Genomic DNA, 25,486 nt, shown 5'->3' on the forward strand with positions numbered 1-25,486 from the left:
TTGTTTTTGTTCAAAACTTTATTTTAATTTTGCAAACTACATTTCAATAAATAGCATACTTCAGTTAAAATGTGAAACATTACATAGGAGTAATAAGTGAAATTTTCAGGTGCTATTGCTATTGTTAATGGTAATTTAAAACATATACATATAAATATCATTAATAATGCTTTACATTTCAATTTAAGAAAATGCCTTGAATAAAGAAATTTTTATTTATAGATATAATCAAAAATCAATCTTAATTATTATAATAAATTTTTAAAAAAAATTGTGTGTGTGATTATTGATTTTTTTATTTTATTAAACTGATAATATCACAAAACTTAATATTGTATTTAGTTACTGTATTAGAGGTATAAATTTTAAAGCTTGAGAGATTCCTTACTTTTTTGAAAAATTAAAATTACATTGTTATTATTTTAAATCAATTTACATGTTTTATTTTTTAATTGAAATTTTCTTTTCAATTTCAGGTTACCTATAAAATGCTAAGTAAAGAATTAAAGATACATGTAAATGAAGCGAAAAAGTAAGCTATTTAACAAATTAATATCCTTGAAATGAATTTCATATGTGTAACATAAAAAAAAAGTGTACATGAGATAGGTATTTATTAACAATGCTCTTAAATTGCTGGATACAAATTATTATGTTTCTTAATTAAATTTAGTTACTTAGATTATAAGAATAGCTTACTTTGTAACTTGATACGAAAATTTCTACAAATTTTCCTGAACATTAACTGATTAAACTTTGAATAATTCAAAAGAAATAGAAAAAAAAATATTAGAAAAATGCATATGCACTTAATTTTTTTATCTTTCAAATTTAGAGATCTGTTAAAATGCTTCATTGTTTCAAGATATTTATAATACTTATTGTGATATTTTATCATTAAGGCCGTTCGCTCGCTCGATCGGGAGAAAAGCAACCCCCATGTTATTCTATGGACAGTTCAGTACTGCATAAAATCGTCAATTTTCAAGATAATAACGTTCTGTTTTTTGGAAACGAAAGAAAATAAAAATATCTTTATTATCCTGTCTGGAATTAAATTAAAAAAATTTTTTACTATTTTTTAAATTCGAAAAACTCATTCCAACTTCCAACAGTTTTTATCCATAGTAGTTTTTCTCTCATCTAGTTTTTAAGAAGGGAAAATTAAGGTTAAATTCTTATCTTTCATTTAAAAAAAAAAGAATAGAATTATTTTTAAATTTGACCGAGAAAAATGGTACAAGGACATCACGAAATTTGAACTTTAAATCTAAGCTAACTGAGTTATTGTGCTGCCACCTACAATGAAGGCGTTGATTTACCTAATTATGCGAAGTGAAAAAAAAGCAACCCCCTTAGTCGGCTGGTCACTGATTGGTTTAAGGAATGGCGGTTCATTCGAAAAAAGTAGCCAAATTTTAGCCTCTCCTTACTGGTAGAATAAGTGATTTTCTTTACTTGTAGAAATTTCTTAATGTTTTGCGAATTTTATTTTGGAAAACGCTTTACGTCTTTGATCTTTCCTTCGATTCTTAAAGTTCCGGAATAAAAGATAAGAATTAATATTATGGGTATGCAATGAAATCTGGTATTATACAAATGGAAAGACACTATACTTTATTGTTATTATTTAGTCAGCAGTTAGTAACCCCTCACCGAGCCTCGATAGCGAACTAGGCAGCGCGTCCGTCTCATAATCAACCCCCTTCCCCTGAATGAATGATTCTGTATTTCTTTCATTAAAATATAGAAATCAACAAATCGGAAAATTTGCAAAAGTTTTTAATAAATTATTTTTGAGTTATCGGTAAAAAAATTTCACAAATTTAAAAACATTAACTGTGAAATTACTCTCAATAAATTTTATTTGAATTGAGTTTACAAAATATGCATTTACCCATACATTAAAAACAGGAATTCAGGGGAAAAGTTATATGAAGCTTTATTTGGAATAAATTGATTCTGCGATTTTTACAACTTTCAGGTTATTAGCAAAATACAATTTTTTTTTATTTCAAGGAATAGTAAACATTATTTTCTTCTGAAAAGTAAAAATATGTACTGTTATTAATTTTTTCATTATTCGCAATTCTTATAGCAAACTCACAAAAAAATTCAGAAAAAATATAAATTTTCTAATGGGAAATTGTGCTGATTATTTAATGGAATAATCTAATTTCGATGGAAAGAGAAATTACATTATTTAATAATTCTAAATTAAACTTTTGAAATTAGATACATGAATTTATATTCAGAAAATAACACATGATTTACCCCTTCAATAAATAATACATTTTCTTATAAATAATAAATAATACATTTGTTACCGGGGTAAAGTATAAAACACCGGCATTCCATAACATTGCATAGAATGCCAGTTTTTTTTTTTTTTTTTTTTTTTTTTTTTGTGCCAAGCACGAAATATGAGAATTATTACATACCTTCCCTAGACACTATATGTAATAGCTACACATTCTATAGAATGACAAATGATATTTAGGCAAAGTAAGAAAAAAGATCCTGATAAGGCTATTCTGTAAATCACGCGCATTCCTCAATAATTTAAATGTTATTCGTAAAAAATAATGAGAGTGCCATTAAATAAATGTATTCAAGATGCGTAGTAACCCCTCACCGAGCCTCGATAGCGAACTAGGCAGCGCGTCAGTCTCATAATCAACCCCCCCCCCTCCCTGAACAAATGATTTCATTAAAATATAGAAATCTACAAATCGGAAATTTTCAAAAGTTTTTAATAAAATATTTTTGAGTTATCGGTAAAAAAATTTCAAAAATTTAAAAACATTAACTGTGAAATCTTCTGTTTCACTCTCAATAAATTCTATTTAAATAGAGTTTACAAAACATACATTTGCCCATACATTAAAAACAGGAATTCAGAGGAAAAGTTATATGAATAAATTGATTCTGCGATTTTTACAACTTCCAGGCTATTAGTAAAATGCAATTTTTTTATTTCAACAGATAGTAAATATTATTTTCTTCGGAAAAGTAAAAATATGTACTGTTATCAATTTTTTTTATTACTCGTAATTTTTAGAGCAAAACAGCAAACATGCAAAAGAATTCAGAAAAAATATACATTTTCTAATGGGAAATTGTGCTGATTATTTAATGAAATAATCCAATTTCGATGGAATGAGAAATTACATGATTTAATAATTTTAAATTAAACTTTTGAAACTAGATACATGAATTTATCTTCAGAAAATAACACATGATTTACCCCTTCAATAAATAATACATTTTCTTATTTTTGATCAATAAATAAAACATAGTTACGAAAAATATTTTGTCTAATCAATAGAAGAAAATATTTAAAACATTTGATATGATCTATTCTCTGAAATGAAGCTAAAGCTTTCTAGCTTTTGTCTGATTAAAATAATTCTTTATTTCTTAAAATTAGACAAATATCCTACTTTACATAATAAGCGTATTTTTATATAACAAATTCTTGAATTTCTTTAGTGGGGAAAATGTTACTTTACATATAGGTTATGTAATAAAAAAAATCAGCGAATGAAAGATAATAAATTGAAAGATAATACTCATTTCGTTCTATTGAAATATCATTTCTTTCAAGATTAAATTTATACATTTACTTTTAATCCAGACATTACACTTCAATGAAAGCTAATTTCCAGTTCATTTCCCACTTCATAATTTCCAATTTTATTTCACAGGTGCTTACAACTGCTGAAATAAGTTCCGGAATATTTAATATTGAAAAATTAAAATAGCAGCAAAATCCAAGCCTATTAATGTTTGCGCATCAAAAAAAAAAAAAAAAGAAGAAAAAAAAAAAAAAAAACAGAGAAACAAAATTCTAAATATTTAGAACTTGCTATTTGGTTAATTTAATTTTAAGTTTATGAAAAGTATTGAAATCATACGTATATAATTTACCAAATTACAGCCCTGCAAAAAAAAAAAAAAAAAAAAAAGAACAGTTTCGAAGAACTCAAAATGTTTCAAATGCAATTTTAGAATTTTTAACGAAATGAAAGTAATTGTTTTTGAAATGTGCAGGGTGAAATAATATTACCTTTCAAACTTTGTTGCACAATTTACGTAGAGACAAATCACGTTGCCTGTTTTATTAAATAAAGTTTTAAAATGCTTCGTAAAATTTTTTAATAAAACTCAGTTATGAATCTTTAATTCAGGGCTGTATCAACGCCTCCTATAACTGAAAGTCTCCACACGGTTTTTAATAGGTAGTCTGATCAGACCACTGTGAAGGATATCCACTTTCCGAACGAGTCATTTAATACATAATCTAGTTAAAATAAGAAAGTGGTAGCAAATATATGACTACAAATTTGTTTCATTTATGAATATTATTGGTTTGCCTTACTCACTTGTCAACCACTACAGATTCAATTCTCAAATATAGATGATAAATTTCTCTCAATTACTTTTATTATTATTAACTTTTATTACTTTTATTATTATTAGCGAAAAGGTTTTGGGTTCATGAGCACAACTGGCTCACTTTTTGAATAGTCTGCGCGGACTACTTATAAAAGGCCGTGTGGAGACTTTCTAATGTAGGAGGTGATGGCTGTATGCATGCATCATTTGTTACCGGGGCAAAGTATGAGACATCGGCATTCCATAACATTGCATGGAATGCCAGGCTTTTTTTTTTACAAAGCACGAAATATGAGAATTGTTATATACTTTCCCTAGACACTATATGTAATAGCTGGGCATTCTATAGAATGACAAATGATATTGCGGCAAAGTAAAAACGAAAGGTCCTGGTAAGGCTATTCTGTAAATTACGCCCATTCCTCGACAATTTAAATGTTATTTGGAAAAAATATTGAGAAGGCCATTAAATAAATGTATTCAAAATGCGTAGGGGAAATGAAAGTTGAATAAAACAAAATTTATGCCTTGAAGAATCCATGCCATATGAAGGGAAACAAAATTTTCATATACAAATGAAGAAATTAAAATTAAACTACTTGCTCTGATATGGTAAGCTTCAATGACGTTTGAATTACATTTCATTACTTTCGAAACGAATCAGAGACATATTTTACACTTTGAAGGTTTTTCATTATATAGAATGCTTAGAAAATGTGTGAAATATGAGTCCTTTCAGACACTGCCTGCAAGTTTAAGGCGTTTCAACTCACTGGCTAGTTAAAGTATAACAACCCCTAGACATTCTATAGAATGTTGGCTTTGAAACTTTGACGGTAACATAATTATCAAAATGGAAGAGCCGTGGTGGCTCAGGGGATAGAGTGCTCACCTCCAAATGAGGTGATACGATTTCGAATCCAAGTGATAGTTGGTCATATGAAATCCGCCCACGGCTCACACCGAGCGCAATGTTGACAAAAAATATCCTCAGTGTTAGACGGATCATGGATCCGTCAGACTAATCTTGGTAGGTTTTCGTGGTTTTCACGTCCACCTGAAGAAAAGGCGTATCATTTCTTTCAAAACGTTCTCCACGAAGGCAATTTTCTCCCAATACTTGATCGAAGAGTTACTTTGTCTTCTGTATTGTGTTCAAAAATACTAGGCTTCGGAGTTGGTATTCATAAACTCGAAATTGGGCCGGCTGTTCAACGACAATTATTGAAAAAGGAAGGGAGAAAGTTAAAAACAAAATGGAAATATTGGAAACCGGTAAGAAAATCATTTCATATCTTTAATCCATAAATATCAATATATTTTGGAACAGTTATAATAAAGATATGGGACAGTTTTATTATCCGAAAAAAAAAATCTTGATGAATATTTTATAATTACAAATAGTGAGATCTTATTTTATTCCTTACGATCTTAATTTTTTTCCTCGCAGTTGCCAGTTTTTTTTAAAAAAAATAATTAATAAAATAAATCATTATTGATAAGCATTTCGGAAATAAATAATTTATACAAATACAATTTTCAGCTGCATACAATCTTTATTTTTTCCCCCAAGCATTTTCACCTCGCATTTGTGTCACGTTAACTTTATACTTTCAAAACAGCGTAAACAGTAGGAAACAAAAATAGAAAAAAAAAAGAAAAGAAAAGAAGCTCTCTATCATATAATGCATAAGAAAAACAAGAAACTTCATCCATCTCTTCCTGTTACTATGGGGTCTATGAATAAAACCGGTTCCTTCTGGCCATTCAAATGTGTAGTTGTACTAGCCGGGACTATAGGGAAGAAGACTATCTTTATTTTTTTTTAGTACGCTATGGACTGAAGATGCCTCACGTGCTTATCTTATATGTATAATAAAACTAAAATAAGACTTTCTGATCCATAATTAAAGAATGCTAAACAACTTTTCATAATATTAAAAAAATCGGATTGCTTTATAATACAAGTTTAATTACATTAGTATGTATACGATTGTTTTTTCATATGATAATCAACGTAATTGATCGGAGTCACAAGCTTTTCGCTTATTGTTTCGGAATAAGATATTCAAAAACATTCCTTTAACTTAATTAATATATATGAGAAAGCGCATGACTTTAACACTTCTAAAATAATTTTCTAAGTATTCTTTGAGAAATATGAAAAAATTCGTTAGTATTTCATTTTTTCGATTATTTTGACCTATACAACCACTATATATATATATATATATATATATATATATATATATATATATATATATATATATATATATATATATATATATATATATATATATCAGTCTATCAACTAATACCTTTTAATTTCTAGTAAATCATTTTTTCATACAAAACTTTAAACTACTAAGGATTGCCAAGTATTTTGATTCCACGCCTATTCCTAATTTCCCATAGATTCTGTTCATAGTCTGATTACTAGAGCCCGGAAGTTCAGGCAAAATGCCATAAATGCCCTTTTCTGCCTTTTTTAAACGTTTTCTTCTGAAAATGCCTTTTTCGTTCCTTTTATTCATAAATGCCTATTTCTGTCTAATTTAAAATTTTTCTGCAAAGCTTTTTGTGCTTTTGACCGAGCATAAACGCAAAATGGAGAAATTTTGAAGTACAGAAATGGTTGACTGTCATCCGACGTATTGTAATGCATTTATAGAGATTAGGACTTTATTCCTTTTGTCTTATTAATATTTTCTCTCCGTCTCTTCGTGGCGTCACCTTCGTCGTGGCGTCAGAAAACGTGGCGTCACCTTCGCCCGATGCGCTTTGCAAGGAGAGAGAGAAAGGGAGTGAAAAGATTGGAGTTATTTTTACTTACAGTCAATAGAATTTATTCTTACTTACGGCCCATATAGCCTACACCATCGAATAACTCGTATGCTCTCTTATCTACAAAACGAATTCACCAAGCTGGTTGAGCACATTGTAGCAGGAGCGCGAAAAAGTTTTCTAGTACTACTAGTTATTTCTAAAATGCCTAAAGTAAAAGCCTGCACAAGCAAAAAACTGGACAGTTTTGTGAAAGAATTTGGGTCGGATGTGTTTTCTACTGATGGGAGCATTCTGTTTTGTAAGGCATGTGAGAAGTCAGTAAATTTTGAGAAGAAGTATTTTATATCTCAGCACTTGGAGACATCTAAGCATAAAGCAGCAAAAGATAAAAAAGATGGGAAAACACCAACTCTGATTCCCACTTGTTTTCAATTATCTTCTCGCAAATCGGAATTTGCAATGGATTTATGCAGATCATTTGTAGATGCCGGCATTCCGCTGTGGAAACTTGAAAATAAAAGTATACGAGCTTTTTTGCAAAAATATACGAATCAAAGTGTGCCCTGTGAATCAACTTTAAGGAAAACTTATTTAGATGACTGTTATACCGAAGTTCTTAAAACTATTCAAAATGAAATCGGAACGAAAAGCATATGGCTATCTATAGATGAAACGACAGATGTAACTGGACGATATGTTGCGAATGTTATTGTTGGTGTTATGGACCCATTTGAAAAACATAAAATCTTTTTGTTGACATCTGAACAGTTGCAAAAGACTAACAGTACTACAATTGCACAGTTGTTCACTAATGCACTGGCTTTACTTTGCCCAAATGGTACTGAGCATGAAAGAGTGCTATTATTTCTTACAGATGCAGCCTCCTACATGAAAAAAGCTGGAAATGCCTTAAAAGTTTTATTTCCTAATATGATCCATCTAACGTGCCTTGCTCATGCATTGCACAGGATAGCAGAGGAAGTAAGAGGTCTCTATCCTGAGGTAGACTCGCTTGTTTCTAGTGTGAAAAAAGTATTTGTGAAAGCCCCTTCAAGAGTTCAAGTGTTCAAAGAAATTGCACCAGACATTCAATTACATCCTAAACCGATTCTTACGAGATGGGGAACATGAATTTCAGCAGTCTCATACTACTGCACAAATTTTGAGGAAGTTACTCGAGTCCTTACCAGCTTTTCGGATGAAGAGGCAATATCCATAAGAAAAAGTAAAAATCTGCTTAGCAGTTCTAAAATTAAAAATGAACTGACTTTTATTTCAACTTATTTTGGGAAGCTCCCTGGAGCTATTGAACACATGGAAAAAAGAAATATGTCTTTGTCCGAGTCACTAAAGATTTTCGATAATATTATTGAAGAACTAATGTCTGTGCCTGGACCATTTGGTGACATAATAAGGAAGAAATGTGAAAGCATCATCTCTGCAAATACAGACTTTGAATGCATCAAGGACATTGCAAAAGTATTTTCTGGTGATACTACAGTTGAACTTACCATATCTCCTACCATGGCAAGTTGTTTCAGGTACGCGCCCATAACTTCTGTCGAAGTAGAAAGATCCTTCTCTTTGTTTAAAACTATATTGACTGACAGGAGACAAAATTTCTCTTTCAAAAATTTGAAAAAGTATCTAGTTGTGATGTGCAACAACAACCAATCATCAGAATAAATTTGCATACAATATTATTGTAAGTACGAGTTTTAAATTTTTATTTCGCACCTACGCAGTTGAGGGTTTTTTTGTGTGCAATTATGTCCACTTCTTTTGTACTATTGCTACGGCAGTCGAGTGAAATGAATATGTAGGTATACTGGATACTTCTAGCAACTTTTTTTATACCTTGGATACCTATATAGGCTTTTAGGCATTACCAACTACCATTTTGCTCCAATTTTAAGTGCCTTTTTTAAGTGCCTATTTCAAGCTTTTTAAATGCCTTTTTGCCTGCCTATTTTTGCATTTTTTATTGCCTGAAATTCCGGGCTTTACTGATTACATATTCATATTTTTTAAAATTGTGAGTACATTTCTTACTATAAGGATTTTAAATTGGAAAAACTTGCCTATCATTTCGAAGCTGATTATTCTATAACAATAACCAGGATTCAATTGAACTCCTGCATCCAGCATTTGGACGAACTAGCCTTCGTAGCTTCATTGAGCTAATATTCCGTATCCACGTTTCATTGCGAGGAAAACCTCCCTCGGTTCGCACAACGGAAAGGGAATTCTTACCCTGAGTTGTCGACCACTGACTATATCTTACGCCAGTTCTGTGGTTGGTGCGAACTGGGAGTAGAATTCGTATCAACCAGTCACCTCTGTGATCGACTACTATGGGTTACAACTACTAGTGCTCATCCTCTTAGCCTTATAATTTTCAATCAATCCAAAAAAAAGGAAAAAAAAAAGCACAGAAACTCCTGGATCAGTATCCCCAAAGGTATGATTGCTTACGGGAACATGGAAGACTTTATTGCCTGACAAATTTAACGTGCATCAGTCACCATTTACTACATGAGTAGTCTTCATCCAGCGGGGGTCGAACACACAACCTTCTGAACATGGACTCAGTGCCCTACCGACCAGGCTATTCCGGCCCCCTTTATTAGATAGGAATTTTTCTGATTCAATTGTTTACGTATTTGTTTTTTAAGAAAATACGTTTCTGAGTTATGTTTAAAGAATATAATACTCACGATATCCCTTGTACACATACTATGGATATAATATTTTTTTTAAATTTTTTTTTTTAGAATCATCATGGTGTGAGGTATTTACCCAGATACCATGTTTTAATTATATTATTTGAAAACTTTTTAAACTGAATTTGATAAAATAATTTCTGGCGATTTATTTTTAATAATGAAAAGTTAAACATAATAATTCATATTTTTCATTTATGTTAAATTAAAAAAGGGCTTTGAAAATAGCTAGTTTCTTCTGAAATTTCATACCGTATTTTTTGTAAATTGGGAATTCATCAAAACTATATTCATTCAAAAAGATATCGTCAAAATATGACTATGCAGTTATTTCAGGTTTTAAACGAGTCACTTCGGAAAAAAACTATCAAACTAACTATAAAATTCAATAACTCTTAAATTCATTCGAGTTATGAAAGGGCTACTATTATTTTCAGAAGTGAATGATTCACAAGATATATTTACAGCGACTTGCTTTTCCTGTACATAAAAAAATTAAAAAACTGTGAGTTTAGTTTTCGAAAATACTAATAAACGTGAACTACATAATTATATAAATTTTATATATTCAAAAAAGAAAAATTATTTATTCAAAATACATATTATATATTCAAAATTTTATATATTTTAACTATTCAATTTCATATATTCTTCGACATAAAGGACAAAAATTCTCCTTTGCAAATTCACATAATAATAAAAAATCGACGTCCATATATAATAGGGCCCAGTCTTACTCGGGCCGACCCTGATGATTATCAATTTCAGATGGTGGCGAAAATTTCTTTTATTATTATTATTTTCGAGTTATACTTTTCCTAACTCAAGTTCTCGAAGAAATTACGAGAAATCGTTTGATAGTCAGATTTTGCATGGTCTGCACTTTAATTAAAATTCATATTTTCTAATTAATGACCTGGGATTTGTTTTCAATAGATCACGATACTTTTGATAAGCATTTTTTGAGAAATTTGGATTTTCAGGGTTCTACTGTATTTCTTACTCTACAATTGAAAAATGTTTATTTTATTTATTTTATATAGGATTTACTGAGTCCGATGAATGTTGCGTCATTCAGTAAAAGTTTTTATTAATTTACTACTCATTCTTACTATTTATTCATTTGATTTATGTATTTTCTAATTAAAAAAAATGAAATTAAAACTGAAAGTCTTCATCAATTATTTGTCTTATTGATTCCGCTTGTATTTTTTTATAGTATTATATTTGAAAAATTAAACTTCCTGTATTCTAATTCCCACGGACTAAAATGCTGTCACACTTTCACGTAACATTAATATTTATTAAATTGGTATTTGTAGTACTACTGAAAAATTAAAGAGGGCTATTATGCGCATAAATTCTCACGGTACGTCTGCCGCCATGTGGCAAGAGCACCAGTGTTAGGTATCACTTTACACGTGCATGCTTTGAGATTTCTCTGCTTGGGAGTTCCCCGCTAATTCTTTCCCACCCGAAAAAGAGAGCGTCTTGAGTCTCACAAATTGACAGAATTTGTCACGGTCTATCTGACACTAAGAACACCGAGAGAGTAACAAAACAACTCATAGAATATTTCCTTTAAAAATTTTAATAAATATACCCTGATTTAAAATAATTTCAATGAAATTTTATTTTGATAAAAACTGAACATACTTAATGAATATACTTCGAATTTTCTTCATATTATTATATTTTCTTCATATTAAAGTTTTTATCAAAATAAAATTTCATTAAAAATTTTTAAATTATATATATATATATATTTAATAAAGTACCAGCTGTGATTGTTAAAAATTGCAGAATGTCTTTCATAAAATGATTGTTATTTGATTTTTGCCACTTGTAATTGCAGCACTAATTTAGCTTTCATGTTTTAACTGATTTATGCTGTTATAATAGCTGTTTTACTACAGCGGTTTATAACTAATAACATGCAAAAAAAGTAATATTGTTATAATTTATTATTTTTTGAAGTATACACACATTTCAGAAATTACGCTATTTCTCTTTTATGCTTTATTTAAATTTGGATTTTATGATTTATTATTTTGTTTAGACGTTTTGTTTTGTTGAAAATATTAATTTCACATCATGTTGTTTCTTCATTTAATCTTTAAAGAATGAATACTGCGTATATTTTAATGTTGCTTAAATCTTTTTCTTTTAAATAAAATTTTTTGTACATATTAAAACGCATTGAATTTTTGAAAGTTTATCCTTTAACTTTACATTTGTTATTTTCTTGGATTATAAAACTTATTGCTAAGAATGTTTTTTTTTTTTATCAAATTTATGATAACTGCGCAAAAAGTTTTCATAATTGGAGTTAAAGAATGAAGTTTATGAAAATCTGACAGATGAAATGGCCTGGTCATATCAATAGATGACCTTGTAAAAAATATCTTTTTATAAGCTAGGAGAAAAAAAGAAAAAGCGACTGACACGTAGATAATGTGGAAAAGTGTCTGAAAAATGTGAGTCAATGTAAAGGAGCAAAAAGAAAAATTATAATTATCTCGTGCATTTAATTAAAATCTCAACAACTCAAAGATCCGAACTTACTGTCCGTCTGCACTACACTAATTATGCTTTCTACTTTATCAAAACACGAACAATATATTAAATAAGAAAAAAATTAATTATTTGAAAAAAAAATCTATTTGAAACTCCAAGATAATGTAGGGAAAGACATTAAGATTTATTCGTCGTGAATCATGGAAACTACAGTTTTCACATTTTTCAATAACATCAGAAATATAAAATAACCCTTTAAATATACCTTTAGGATCACCATTAAATGCAAGTTAATTGTCCCCCGTTAAGTAAAACCCTTGCGCACTTTAATTCTAATGTAAAATATGGTCTGAAATATTCGGAGATGTAATGACTATATACACGCTATATTACATAGTTACGTGAGTGAAAGAAAATTCAAAATGATATCGAGGCTATAATATTTATTTACTGTTGGGGATTCGCAGAAAGAAGATTGAAGGCCCCAAAACAATTTATACAAAATTATTATTTTATAAATATTAATAGTCTGGTTAATAAGTCTTTTTCTGGAGTAGAGTAAATGTTTTAAAGGATTCCTAATATGAAGGAATAAAAAACAGTGTCATACATTATTTTAAATTTTATTTGATATTACCAGTATTTGGAATGATGACGAAATATGAATGGTGTAAAAATAATTAAATAAATAAGAGGAGTAACAAGGAATCACACTACCTCCGACCAATACACCAAAAATAGTGAAAAAGTAATAAATATAGTTGCGTGATCTATTTTTGGCGCACCCTTTAAATATTGAGTTTTGCCAAAAAATGTAACCCGGACTTCCATGGTCGCTCAGTATATCTCCACCCCCTATGTCCACTAATGTCTACGCCTATTCCTCCCTTTCTCCCACCCACAGCTCCTTCAATTTGACTTGTCCGTCAGCGTAGAAAGGGCCTTAAAGGGTGAAATTTTCTCAGTTTTTTCATAAAATATAATTTTTTCAAATCATATTCTAAAATGAAATTAAGGTGAATATAGGCTTCACAGATCTCAACTATTAATTTTCCTTTATTCCCTCTTTTTCTTTTTCTTTTTTTAAATCAGATTTCGTTAATAAAACCATTTGATTTAGTTCTATTGAATAGATAATGTTGGGAGTTTTGCTTCTGGATTTTTTAACATCAAAGTTTTTAATCACTCTTAATCATAAAAGTTATATTTTTTATTACTGTGGTTACTTGATATTACTGTGATATTTTAAAAAAAAAAAAAAAAAAAAAACATCTCTGTCTCTTTCCTTAAGAAGCAGTTTATCAACTGGTTTAGTTTTAGTTTAATCTGATTTATTTTTAGATTCTTGTCTGAATTTTTCACAGCACAGAGCTCAAAAGGAGAAATGAAATTATTTGCTCATTATTTCCTCTCTGGATTTATTGTAAAGGATGGATTTCGTGTAAGATATATATTTATTTTTTAAATACTTTTAAGTTCTAATTACAATTCCACATCCTAAATTTAAATTTTAAAAAATATCTTTTTGTTTTTCTTTGTTAACTATTTTTATTTTGGTTTGTTTACTTGTATTTTTGTTTGTTCCCATCTTTAAAGTAAAAAGAATGAAGTTTATAAGATTTTCCTATTGATGCTCATCTAGATTTTCTATGATAGAAGTGTTTTTAATGTTGTAAAATTGTATTTAAGAAATTAATTTACACAAAAATCTAATTTGTTAAAATTTAAAAAAAAAATCTGGTTTTTAAGAATTGATGGAAAAGGGAACTGATATTTATTGTTATTAATTTTTAATTGGAGAAGAATAACTTCTAAACACAGTGTTTTCACTGCAGCGCGAGAACGCGAGAATCTCGCATATTTTTTTCTTTTCTCGCATTAAAAAATTATTACTGCGAGAAATTCGCGCATTCTCTAAATCAATTTCAAAATTCGCGAATTTTTCGAATTTTGGAAGAAGCTTCGAATTACGCTATTTAGAATAAAATCTGTTTCAATTTTCTTCCTGAATCTTTCATTATTTTCAACATTTGCTCCGTTATCTAGCTTCCCTATTTACCAGTATTGTTCAGAACCTTTTCGAACAACAGAACACAACCGAACCACGGAACCCCTTTCAGAAAACATTTCTCTGCAACCACGCGTTTACCGTAGGTAAGGTTATTTCATGTAAGACGTTCAAATTTTTTATGCACTAATGTTAGATGGACAAATACCTAGTAAAGGCAAAATCTTCTATGTTGATGCAGCAAGAATATTCAATGCTTTAAAAAATAGAAGACGTTATAAATGTATTATAATTAAAGAAATGATTTTTTTTTCAAGTCTATTTGTGTTTTTTTAGTTTTTAGAAATCTCACTTAACTTTCTGAAATCTCACCCTGTTTTTGAGAAAGGGTGAGAAATTCTCACCCATTTTTTTTCTATGATGAAAACACTGAAACACCATAACAAAAACAGACAAATTTCACATAAGAAATTTTTTTTTTAATTTAGAAGCTTGTTTAATGATTTATCTAAATTGGTCACTCAATTTTGAGAATGGTTACTTAGTTTATATAATTAATGCATAATCTTTTTTTTCCCTCCTCCTCCTTGAAACATGCATAAAAAATAATAGACTCAATGATAAAAGTGGGTTTTAACATTCAACAATTTATTTAAATTCTCACATTAATAGACGATTTGTTAAGCACTTGACCTTTCATTTCATTATTATTTTGAATATCCCAAACATCCCTCCACTGATAATTGATGAAATTAGTATGAAATGCAGTTTTATCATATTAAATGTAGTGTTATGTTATAAATATAGTATTATGAATTTAATATTGAATGATATTGAAGCTGTGTTTTCCTTTTAAGAACTACTTCTTTTTTTATAACAAAAAGAATTTTTTTATTTTAGTGTAAAAAAATAATTATTGTATCTGAAGAAAAACTTGAACAAATTAAAAAAGAATTTGATGAAGTAGATTGCATTCACATTTATTCTGTTAATAAAGGAGGAAGTAGAGTAAGTATTTCTTTCAAATCTTTAGAGTACAGCTGTTTCTAGTTACTAAGTTACATTTAGTTTAAAAAAATCTTTAATAAGAAAAAAGTTTTATGTCTAGAGTACTTACATTTTTTTTAAGAATGAAATTATTGTTTCAAGGATAAAAAAAAAAATTATCCTGTTAAAACCTATTTAATTTAAAAATCAAAGGGAACACAGAAGTAAAATAAAATTTTGAAGTATTTACAGTTAAATAATAAATTTAGAGACGGAATAATCAATGTTTGATATACTTACATGGAAGGAAATCATGAAAGGTTTTAACCTGGTTTTATTAGAAAAGACCAAAAGCAAGAAATGTGGACAAGCAACAAGCAAAAGTTTCCAATATTAATCAGGAATTAAAATGATTTTAAAATGTCAGTGATCTGGCCAAATAACTCAGAAAACAGACAATTACTATACTTTCGAGATCTTGGACTGTTATTCTTAAGGCATCATAAGACCAAGTAACTGATCATTAACTAGAAGGTCTGATTAAATTAGAAAATCAGCAGGTGTAAATGGAAAGGTAAAAGCAGCAACAGATCAAATGTTTTAGAAAAAGCCTTCATCCAGTAGTGGATCAATAATGTTTTAAGATGATTGTAGTTACTTATTTGAGTTTTTCACTGTAAAAACTCGGTTGAGTAAATTCATTTTCTAAGTGAGAGAGCGTATTCATTATATTTGTATTTCTCCATATATTTGTAATAAGAAATTGTGTTCTATTGTGAATAAATTGTTAATTTTATTATAGTATAATGGTTGGAGATTAAAAATGTCGTTACAATTAAGCATGCATTGTATAACTTTTAACCAATATTGATGGTGGTATTGGTATGCATATAACATTTCAATCAATATTTGAACAGAATTATTTGTAGTTTATATCTATACATATTATGTTTAGATATAAACTACATATTTCACTTTTTCACCTAAAAACTATTAACTAAATATTGGAGTTAAGTCGAAGTTTATTCAGTATGGATTATTTCTACTTTATAATATAATATAGGTCAGTGTTTCCCAAACTTATGACTTTTGTGTACCCTTTCTAAATTTTTTGCAACGCTGTGTACCACCAATAAAAAAATGAATGTATTTTTTATTATAAAAAAATGCCCAAAAGTTAAAAATCACAACTGGCTGTTGACACCACTAATTATTAACTGTTGACTCTGCAAAAAATAGCCAATAGAAAAATAAGCAATTGTAAATTTTCATGACTAGCTTTGTTTTTAAAGAATTTTTTTTCGTTTGGTGCAAGATATTTCGCATAAGAACGCGTACCCCCGCTAAACTGTTCTCGTACCCCTGAGGGTACGCGTACCACACTTTGGGAAACATTGATATAGGTGAATACATTATTATAGTTGTATGGGGGTTAATATTAAGTTAAATTAAAAAAATTTTTAAATGTGTGTGACAGTTATTCAAGATAGTTTTCAGTGCCTTTATATGGTTTAACTTTATTTATCAATTACTTAATTTCGCAATGACTTTTGAGATATTGTAGGAGGAATTTTGGCTTTTATAAATTATAGATTGAATAAATTTATATTCATTTTTCATCGCTCAAAGCTAAACTGCTGAAACTTGCCTCTTTTTTTTTGGTGCTAATTTCTGAAAATTGTCATTCTTGTATTGCTAATAATATTTGCATATTGCTTATTAACATTTTATATAACAATAATCTGATGTTATATTATAACAATAAGCTAATGTAACATTTGCATATTGCTAATAATATTTATTAAGATTTAATGGTTTAATTTAAGTTTTGATTTATATTTAAGTATCTATATCAAAAATGATTTTTACTTGCTATAAAATAAAAGTTATAAATAATGACACCTTTATTCTTACAGGATGATTCTTCAATTTTTAATTCTCAGAGTTGGTGTAAGAAATGGGCTGAAGAACATCGAGAGTAAGGATTTTTTTTAAAAACAAAATTTCATTTTATTAATATCATGAAAAACACTTCCTAAAAGCTAGGCTCTCAAATTATCCTTTCCTCCCATTTTTTTCATATGTTTCATATTGTCTAAATGTAGTCAGTATGTCTAAATAATGAGGCATACTTCCCTTCATTGATCTACCAGCTGTGCAAGTGGCCCTTCTCATAAAAATGTTGTGCACATCTACTATATATCATATTAATTTACCCTATTGTATTCAATTTTTCTATTTCAATTTTCAAATTGTTTAGCGAACAAAATGTGATTTAATTTAAAAGTTTTTTTAAAATTTCTAATGGCAAAAGAAAATGACAAACTCTTACAGAAAACAGTGAACAACAAGTAAGAGAAAAAAGTCACTATCTCATTAACAGATGTCGGGCACTCTAGTAGCGCCTCGCCTCAGAGTCCCCACGCAGAGCTTAGCATCTCAATAGATGGTTCCTGACCATCAGTTCACTATTCGAGCACAATGGGCAATTAGATCAGCGAGAATGCCGATGCGGCAGAAGTGGTTCACCAGGCAATCGTCGCCCACTGCAAGTCTGAATGAGTAGACTCGCTGCGAGATGTGTTGCGTGCCGAAGTTGGTAGATCTCTTAGCCGTCGAGACGTTTCCGGGGTAGGAGGTGAATCTACCATCGTACTCCTCATTAAAAATTTTAAAGCAATTCTTTTATTTTTACTGATAAATATGTATAGAGAATGTCTGTTGCTTTGTAAACACATTTCTTAGTGGAATCAATGCTTTTTTGCAATCACTTTCCCGAAAATGCAAACATTTACATTGTATCAAAATTTCTTTAGCTATCAGACTCTCTACTGATGGATATTTGAATTCGAATGATTTGAGCACCCATAAAAATTTACTATAAGATGGAGTGATTAAATCGGAAGGTTAAAGGTTATACCTTATTTATTATCTGTTTTACGAAACAACTCATTCTCAGGTATTACATAATCAAACCAGTTCTTTTTTCCATGTTGTACCAGCCATAAGCAAAAGGTTAAGGGCAGATTATTTTTTATTACTTTGATTACTTTTATTATATTGACGATAGTGTATAGGTTTCATTAGAAAGTGAAGGATCAGGTTTAAAGGTTTGGATCTTTCCTTTAAGTAAAAATATGTACTTACTTCGTTCAGTTTCTTGTCTGAACTGATTAACAGCCGAGTCTTTCATTTATTTTTACTTGAAATAGTAGGAAATCAATGAAAAGAAGCAACTTTAAATGTATTACTTTCAAATTTGAATTAAAATAGTTTCACTTACTGAATTGTGATTTCTAATGGAAAATTAAGCTTTAAAAATTTTCCTTAATTAATCTAATAGTATATTTATATTCATATTGCCATGGAAAACTGAGGAAGCATTTTCATTTCTTGTCAAAAGTTGCTATTTGGTTACGGACTCAATCAATTAGTAGAACCAAAAATTTTAGTTAATGTTAGGTATAATCAATATTTATAAAATTTTTTGTATCAGCATATTTAAAAATTTTCTTACATACAAGACCTATTATTCGGCAAAGTATTAACTGATTTTTCCAAATTTTTTATTCTTGTTTAATCTTTTAGTCATTAATTTTTTTTTCTAGTATTAATTCTTACCTTTTTTTTTCTTCTTCTGGAAATGAAATTTTTTTTTATATTGTTTAGATACTCTGCAATAAAACATACTAATATAAAAATTCAGGCGCCTGCTATAACAAAAACAGAAGTTAAGAAAAATGATGCCAAAGTTGTTTCGTCAAAGCTCCAACCGGTGAGAGACTCCTTTTTATTTAATTTGACTAATCTGAATAATATTGTACTGTTAAAATTAACCATAATATGTTTTTGTAAAAATCATTGTTAATAATTTAGGTGAAAACGAAAAATGAAAGTGTACCATCAATATTTCAAAATAACAAAAATGAAGTAAAAAGTAACTCAGTCTCTTCAAATAGGGAAAATTCATCTAGTGAGGTTGCTAATGCTTCTGAAAATATGGCTATTGAATCGAAGTCTTCAAATAGTGCAAAATCAAATCCTGAGGTAATGATTGTTTCCAATTAACTTGGATTTAAGTCATTTTCTTTTATTAAATATGTAATGATCTCATTGACATATAGTCTTTTGTAATGTATATTGTTTAAATATTTAATAATACTTGTCTTCTGCTATAAGATTGCCAAGTAAGGTGCATATTTGTCATTATCCAGTAATCACTCTCACAAACTGGATCAAAGTAGTAACCAATATCAGTTATGTTATATGCACTAAACAAAAAATCATGTGAATTGACAATTTTAATGTAATGATTAAAAATAGTTATAGTTTTTGTTTGAATAAAAAAAAAGTTTTAAAATTAATCTAATTTAAGAATATAATAACTGTATTTTATTATTTAGCTATTTTAGTAGTTTAAACTTTGGGAAAAATATAACTTAAAAAAATTGTGCACATAAGATTTTTTTCCTGTTTTGTTAAGAAAATTTTTCTTTTGTTAAAAAACTAAGCAAAAAGAACAAATACGAAAACAAAGAGAAGCAAGTGTCAATTAAAATAAGCAATAATAAAAAGCTATTAAATTTAGTTTTGGAAAATTATTCAATCTGCTTCTAATTTATTAACACTAAAAGTTTTCATTTTTTGCAAATTAAATATTTTTTGTCTAATTTAAAATTGTAAATTTATTTGTTGAAAATTTTCACTAACATGTTTTGTATGAAAAGATAGTTCTCTAGAAACTGCTTATTTTTTTTGAACATTTCCTTTAGGAATGTTATTTTATATAAAAAAAATAATATTTAATAATAATTAAAGCTTGTATTTAAATCTTTATTAGTCTAAAGATCCTAAAAAGAGTACCTTATCATCATTGTGGCAAAAATTGGAAGATAAAACTAAAAATGGGAAGAGTGAAAATTCTAAGTTAGATTCAAAAGGCAAGAATAAGATGCAGGTACAGTTACTGATCATTAGTTTATTATCATTAGTTATGATTTATGTTGATCATTAATTTATTATAATTCATTTTCAAATGATTTTCTTTAATTATTTTCTAATCTGTTATAGAGTTCTTCAAAAACTGTTGGAAAAAACAATATAATGTCTATGTTTTCAAAGCAAGCAGGTAAACTTGTATAACTTTAATATTACTCACTTTTTTTAAAAAAAATATATATATTATGCATTTCTTAGAATTTATGCATACAAATTTAATTACAAGTTAAGTATGTTTTTTTTTCTGTATCATTTTTGACTTTTTTTTTCCAATTGATTAAAATATTTTTTTTCTAAATAGAGTTAACAAAACTTCTTATCTGTTTGTTTAAATATCCTTGTCATATCTTGCTGGCTGTTCCGATGTCCAAATAGTTTATGTTTTGTAATATAAGATTTACTATTTTTTTTAAAATAAAAAGTTAATAAATTCATAGCTGCCAACTGTTCTTATTAAATAATATTTGTCCGGATTTTGTAGTTTTGTTCCAAAAATATGATTTTAGGTGAAAATTTTCTAATTTCTCTGTATTTTAGCACCTTTTCACTCCTTGTACTGAAAGTAGGGCATGTAATTTTTCCACGAATACTGCAGAATTTCACATTATGTTTTTATCGCAGGATCTCAAGACCATTGGTCTCGTACTTATAATCCGAGGAAATTTTGAAACCTTTGATAATCCTGTTAACGAGACATTTACATACATGTTATTTTTTGCCATTTTGAATATGTGGAACTATTTAATATTATAGTTGATTATTTATTATCAACCATCAATTTTTGTATTTACCTGATATAAAATGTAAGCACTGCAATTCATATTCAAACGATTTAAAATTCGTACATAGCGATTCCTATTTAAGCAATTTAAAATTCAATATTGCAATTTGTATTTACTTAGTTTTAATATTAAACATCATTTTTTTGCATTTATTAGTGATTTAAAAACTAAGCATTGCGATTCATATTAAAGCGATCTGAGGATAATGCATCTTGATTCTTATTTACATGATTTAAAAATTCAATATTGCGTTTTCAATATTGCCTTTTTGCGTTTTAAAATCCAACATCACGATTCATATTCACGCAATTTTACAATCCAATATTGCTATTCTTGTAAGAAGTAAGTTTTTTCTTGAATTAGTTACTATAAATGTGTGATATTCTTTAAAAGTAAGTAATTTAATTAAAAATGTCTATTCAAAAAATTATGTTAGATATGAAACATGCATGGTTTATGAATTGATATTGTGATATCGATTTGTTACGCATATAAGTTTTAGGATTTTTTGCTTCGGTCACTATTCCCTCTGATTGGCTTATCATGCTTTATGTTCCTATTTTTGTTTTTAACAGGTCGGCAACTATGTAAATTAGAAGTACATTTGCAAAAGATACTGTTACCAATTTCTAAATTTTCTATTAATGTCTTAAATTTAACTTTTTTTTTCCATTAAAAATGTATTTCCCCTAATAATAAATCTAAACTTTAATGAAATTTTCTAGATAGAAATATTATTTATCTTGAACGAAAAAAATAATTGTCAAAATAAAAATTTACAATTCGGATTGAAATCAGGATGATATCTGTTGTATAGAATTGCATTATTATATCAATAACTATGGAAATAAGAATTAAAACCTTATTTGGTTGTTTATTTTAAATTTATATTTTAAATTGTCTTTCTGAAATTATCTACTAAAATAATGTTTTCTTGAGGCTTAATTTAAGTTTTTTATTTTTTTGGTTATGAAAAAGGTTTAAAAAATTTTTTTATTCACAATAGACACTATCACTTGTTATTTTGGAAACATTCTTATGCTTTCAATTTTTTAGAAAGGAATGCAGCCAATCCTATTAAAAAACTGCCTGATGCTATTCCAACCTTGGAGAAAACTAACAACAATAATGTGCCTTCCAACGTAGAAAAAGAGTTTGAAAAACTTGCTGTCGTGAAGAATAAATCCAAATCCAAAACTTCTCAACGGTATGATATTGAATTATTTATTTTAATTATGTAACTGATATTGAGTGAGATAAACAACCTTGGGTCAATGGTGCCCACTTCAAATTTCTCTGAATTCAAACAATTCAGTTCTTAGTTTCCATGGGACATCATAATTCTTTATTTAGTAATATTTCATTTATCGATAATTTAAAAATGTCTCTCAGAAAAACAAACTATAACAGACACAATTTAAAACATTAAAGAAGTTGATAAGTTTAAAAAACTTAAAGTACTGTCTTACTGGATATGATTTGACCCTTTTTGATTTAAATGCACCTATCAGATTTTCAATTTTTTAATACATATTGTAAATTTTCATTTTGATTAAAAAGTTTAAAAAAGAAGTTTAAAAAAATACAGCTGCTAGAGCATTGGAAAATACTTTGTACTGAAGCTAGTAGTTTGTTTATCGAAAAAAAAAAAGAAAGTAAAATGGAATATTTTCACTTTAAAAAAATAATTAAACAACTTTTTTTTACTGTACAGCCAGATCATTTTGAAAAATGTTCCAAAAGCTTTATGTCAGGGAAGTAGCCCACTCTAAGAATAAATATAAAGATACTTATAAACCAGGAAAATCTATTAGAATCATTCATTTAAGAACTCACTGTTTCAGAAAAAATGCTCTGACATAATTTTTGAGTAATTCATAGAAATGTTTTGTTAGTATTATGCATTGTATCAAGTATTGAAAGAATGTGTGTAGGCTGTTTTGGTAAAAAACTTGAAAACAAAATGCTGCCTCTATTTAAAATGATCATAAAATAAAAAATATCAGTTTCTTCAATTTAACGTAATTTAAGTTACACAGATTCAAATTATATAAAATTAAAAAAACTAGGAAAAATACTATATTGTATTTAATAAAGATATAAACACATTCAAGTACCGAATTGTAATAAGCCTTTTCATTAAATTTAATATTTGAATGAAAAATATTGTTGCAAATATATTTGTATATACACACACATGCATGCACATGCATGCTTTGGAATAATGCATGCTTCTGACTGAAAATATGTCTTTTATTCAGTCATTTCCAATCATAGAATGAGCATTCAATCTTCATTGAAAACTATGCACTTAATTTTATATGTTAGGGATTTTGATAGGAAAATTTTGTAGGTCTTCCTGATCACGTGTGCTATGAAGGATAATTTAACAATTATTATAGGCCAGTATAATATTGTTAAGAGTTTTCCCCAAATGGAATTCTTATTTTTTTTAGGGGAGAAACTTATTATGTGAATGGGTTTTGTTCTAAATGATGAATTAAGAAAGAATTTACGCTAAGAAGTAATATTAAAAGATTTGTTAAAGCATTTTATACTATGTGTGTATAAAGCAGAGCAAAATTGAATTAAAAATATTGAATACTTAATTTCTAGTTAAAACAGCACCGAACCTCTAACAGGGTTCCCACAGTACTTGAAAAACCTTGAGAGTTCTTGAATTTTGTTGGAAAAAAATCAGAGCTCCCAAAAAATTCTCTGATTGAATTCCGTGTTAGGGTCCTTGAAAAGAAACTCCAAGTGAAACGATAGAGGGTGAGGCTTAGGGTTGTTTGTAATATAGGTTGTAGGCCAACCTACAAATGACAGCATAGTTATGTCCCCCTGTAGCTATCAGTACTTTCCAATTTTTATTTATATTGTGATTGGTGTATGCGTGCATTCTGTTGTTTTGTCTCTTGTTTTTTAATTTTTTTTGGGGAGGGGGGATATTTAATCAGGTATTTTGTATTAATTTGCATTTTCTTTATATATATAATATTTAGAAATTGAAATTAATAAGATAATTAATTTTATGTTAGTTGTAATTATTTATATTTTGCTAGAAAGCAGTGAGAAATTTATTCTTACTTACGTCCCTGATAGTATTTTAACTCAGATATCAATAAGAATCTCCTAAAATTAGATAAAAGGAGATGGAAGTTACAATTTGCATGTTAATGTTAGTTACATCAGTGTTGTTTTCAATTATGGGTGTTTTAAAAAACAATATTATTTTTCATAACTTTTGATTTATGTTTTGTTTTCCAGAAAGTCTAAACGATCATCAAAACCAGTTAGTGATAATGATTCTGGTAAGTCCTTTTACAGTTTTCAGTTTATCTAACATTTATAAACACTATTCTAAAATTTTATTAATAACAATGATTTACAGAGGAAGATGTGAAACCAAAGAAAAAGAAGCATCGCAGAATATGTACAATGGATGACTCAGATTCCGAAAGTGAAAATGAAGGTATTTTTTTATTTACTTATTTTTACATTCTTTTGTTGTTAAACAGAAAATTATATAGGAACCAAATAAAATCTAAAAAGCAATCACTACAATTCTGTGTACAGTGATGCAGCTATGCTCAATATTATAAATAATGCTTAAAATAAAATTTATTACCACATCCAAAAGTTAATTCAATCCTCACTGAGTAAGCAGCTTCTTCTTTAATAAATTCCGCTGCATATAATGAAAATGATAGATGAAACTTAGTATTTGAAGATTTCTATAACAGCAAGTTAACTCTAGATTCACATAAAAATCAAATAAAATTTAAGTTAACGTAGTTTTCACATTATTTACCTTTTCATTATTTATCACATGTGAGAAAACTGATTTCATACTTATACCTGATTTCTGTTAATTTGCTTCCTTTTCTTTTTTTTCTTTATTTCATGAAATAACTGTTTTCAAAGTTTATCGCTGATTCTGCATGAAATATTTTAATAAATGATATATGAATGAAATATCTCAATAAATGTTAAAAATGATTATAAGGAAAATTTTGTTTCTCATTCCGAAATTGTGTTAAACCATTGTTTTTTTTTAAAAAAAACTTAAATCATGAATTTATTAATGTAGTTTGAACAAAAACTAATTATTATAAGAAGTAATTAAAGAATAAAAATATTAAAAATAGTGGTCTTTTAATGGAGATTGTTTCCTGCACATAATTGGAGAATATGTCGATTCTTAAATGAAATTTATATATTCTAATTAAAAGCTGGAGTGAAATGCTTGCAAGAGAGCAACGGGTAAAATCATACATTATCAA

General features: G+C 28.1%; 1 protein-coding gene across 2 annotated transcripts in view; it reads left to right on the forward strand.

Moving 5' to 3' along the window:
- Positions 1-25,486, forward strand: part of LOC107437377 (uncharacterized) — a 35,098-nt gene that overhangs the window by 6,916 nt on the left and 2,696 nt on the right. For both annotated transcript variants that reach the window (XM_087150136.1, XM_016049364.4), the window contains exons 2-12: positions 477-532; positions 13,767-13,866; positions 15,334-15,441; positions 17,337-17,398; positions 19,090-19,195; positions 19,297-19,467; positions 20,261-20,377; positions 20,491-20,548; positions 22,257-22,407; positions 24,471-24,514; positions 24,595-24,675. In XM_087150136.1, coding sequence (XP_087006262.1) covers positions 477-532; positions 13,767-13,866; positions 15,334-15,441; positions 17,337-17,398; positions 19,090-19,195; positions 19,297-19,467; positions 20,261-20,377; positions 20,491-20,548; positions 22,257-22,407; positions 24,471-24,514; positions 24,595-24,675 — 1,054 coding nt within the window. The remainder of the gene's footprint in view (positions 1-476; positions 533-13,766; positions 13,867-15,333; positions 15,442-17,336; positions 17,399-19,089; positions 19,196-19,296; positions 19,468-20,260; positions 20,378-20,490; positions 20,549-22,256; positions 22,408-24,470; positions 24,515-24,594; positions 24,676-25,486) is intronic.

Source organism: Parasteatoda tepidariorum, chromosome 8, assembly GCF_982258835.1.
Source record: "Parasteatoda tepidariorum strain Cologne lab strain chromosome 8, Ptep-v5.0, whole genome shotgun sequence".
Taxonomy (NCBI): domain Eukaryota; kingdom Metazoa; phylum Arthropoda; class Arachnida; order Araneae; family Theridiidae; genus Parasteatoda; species Parasteatoda tepidariorum.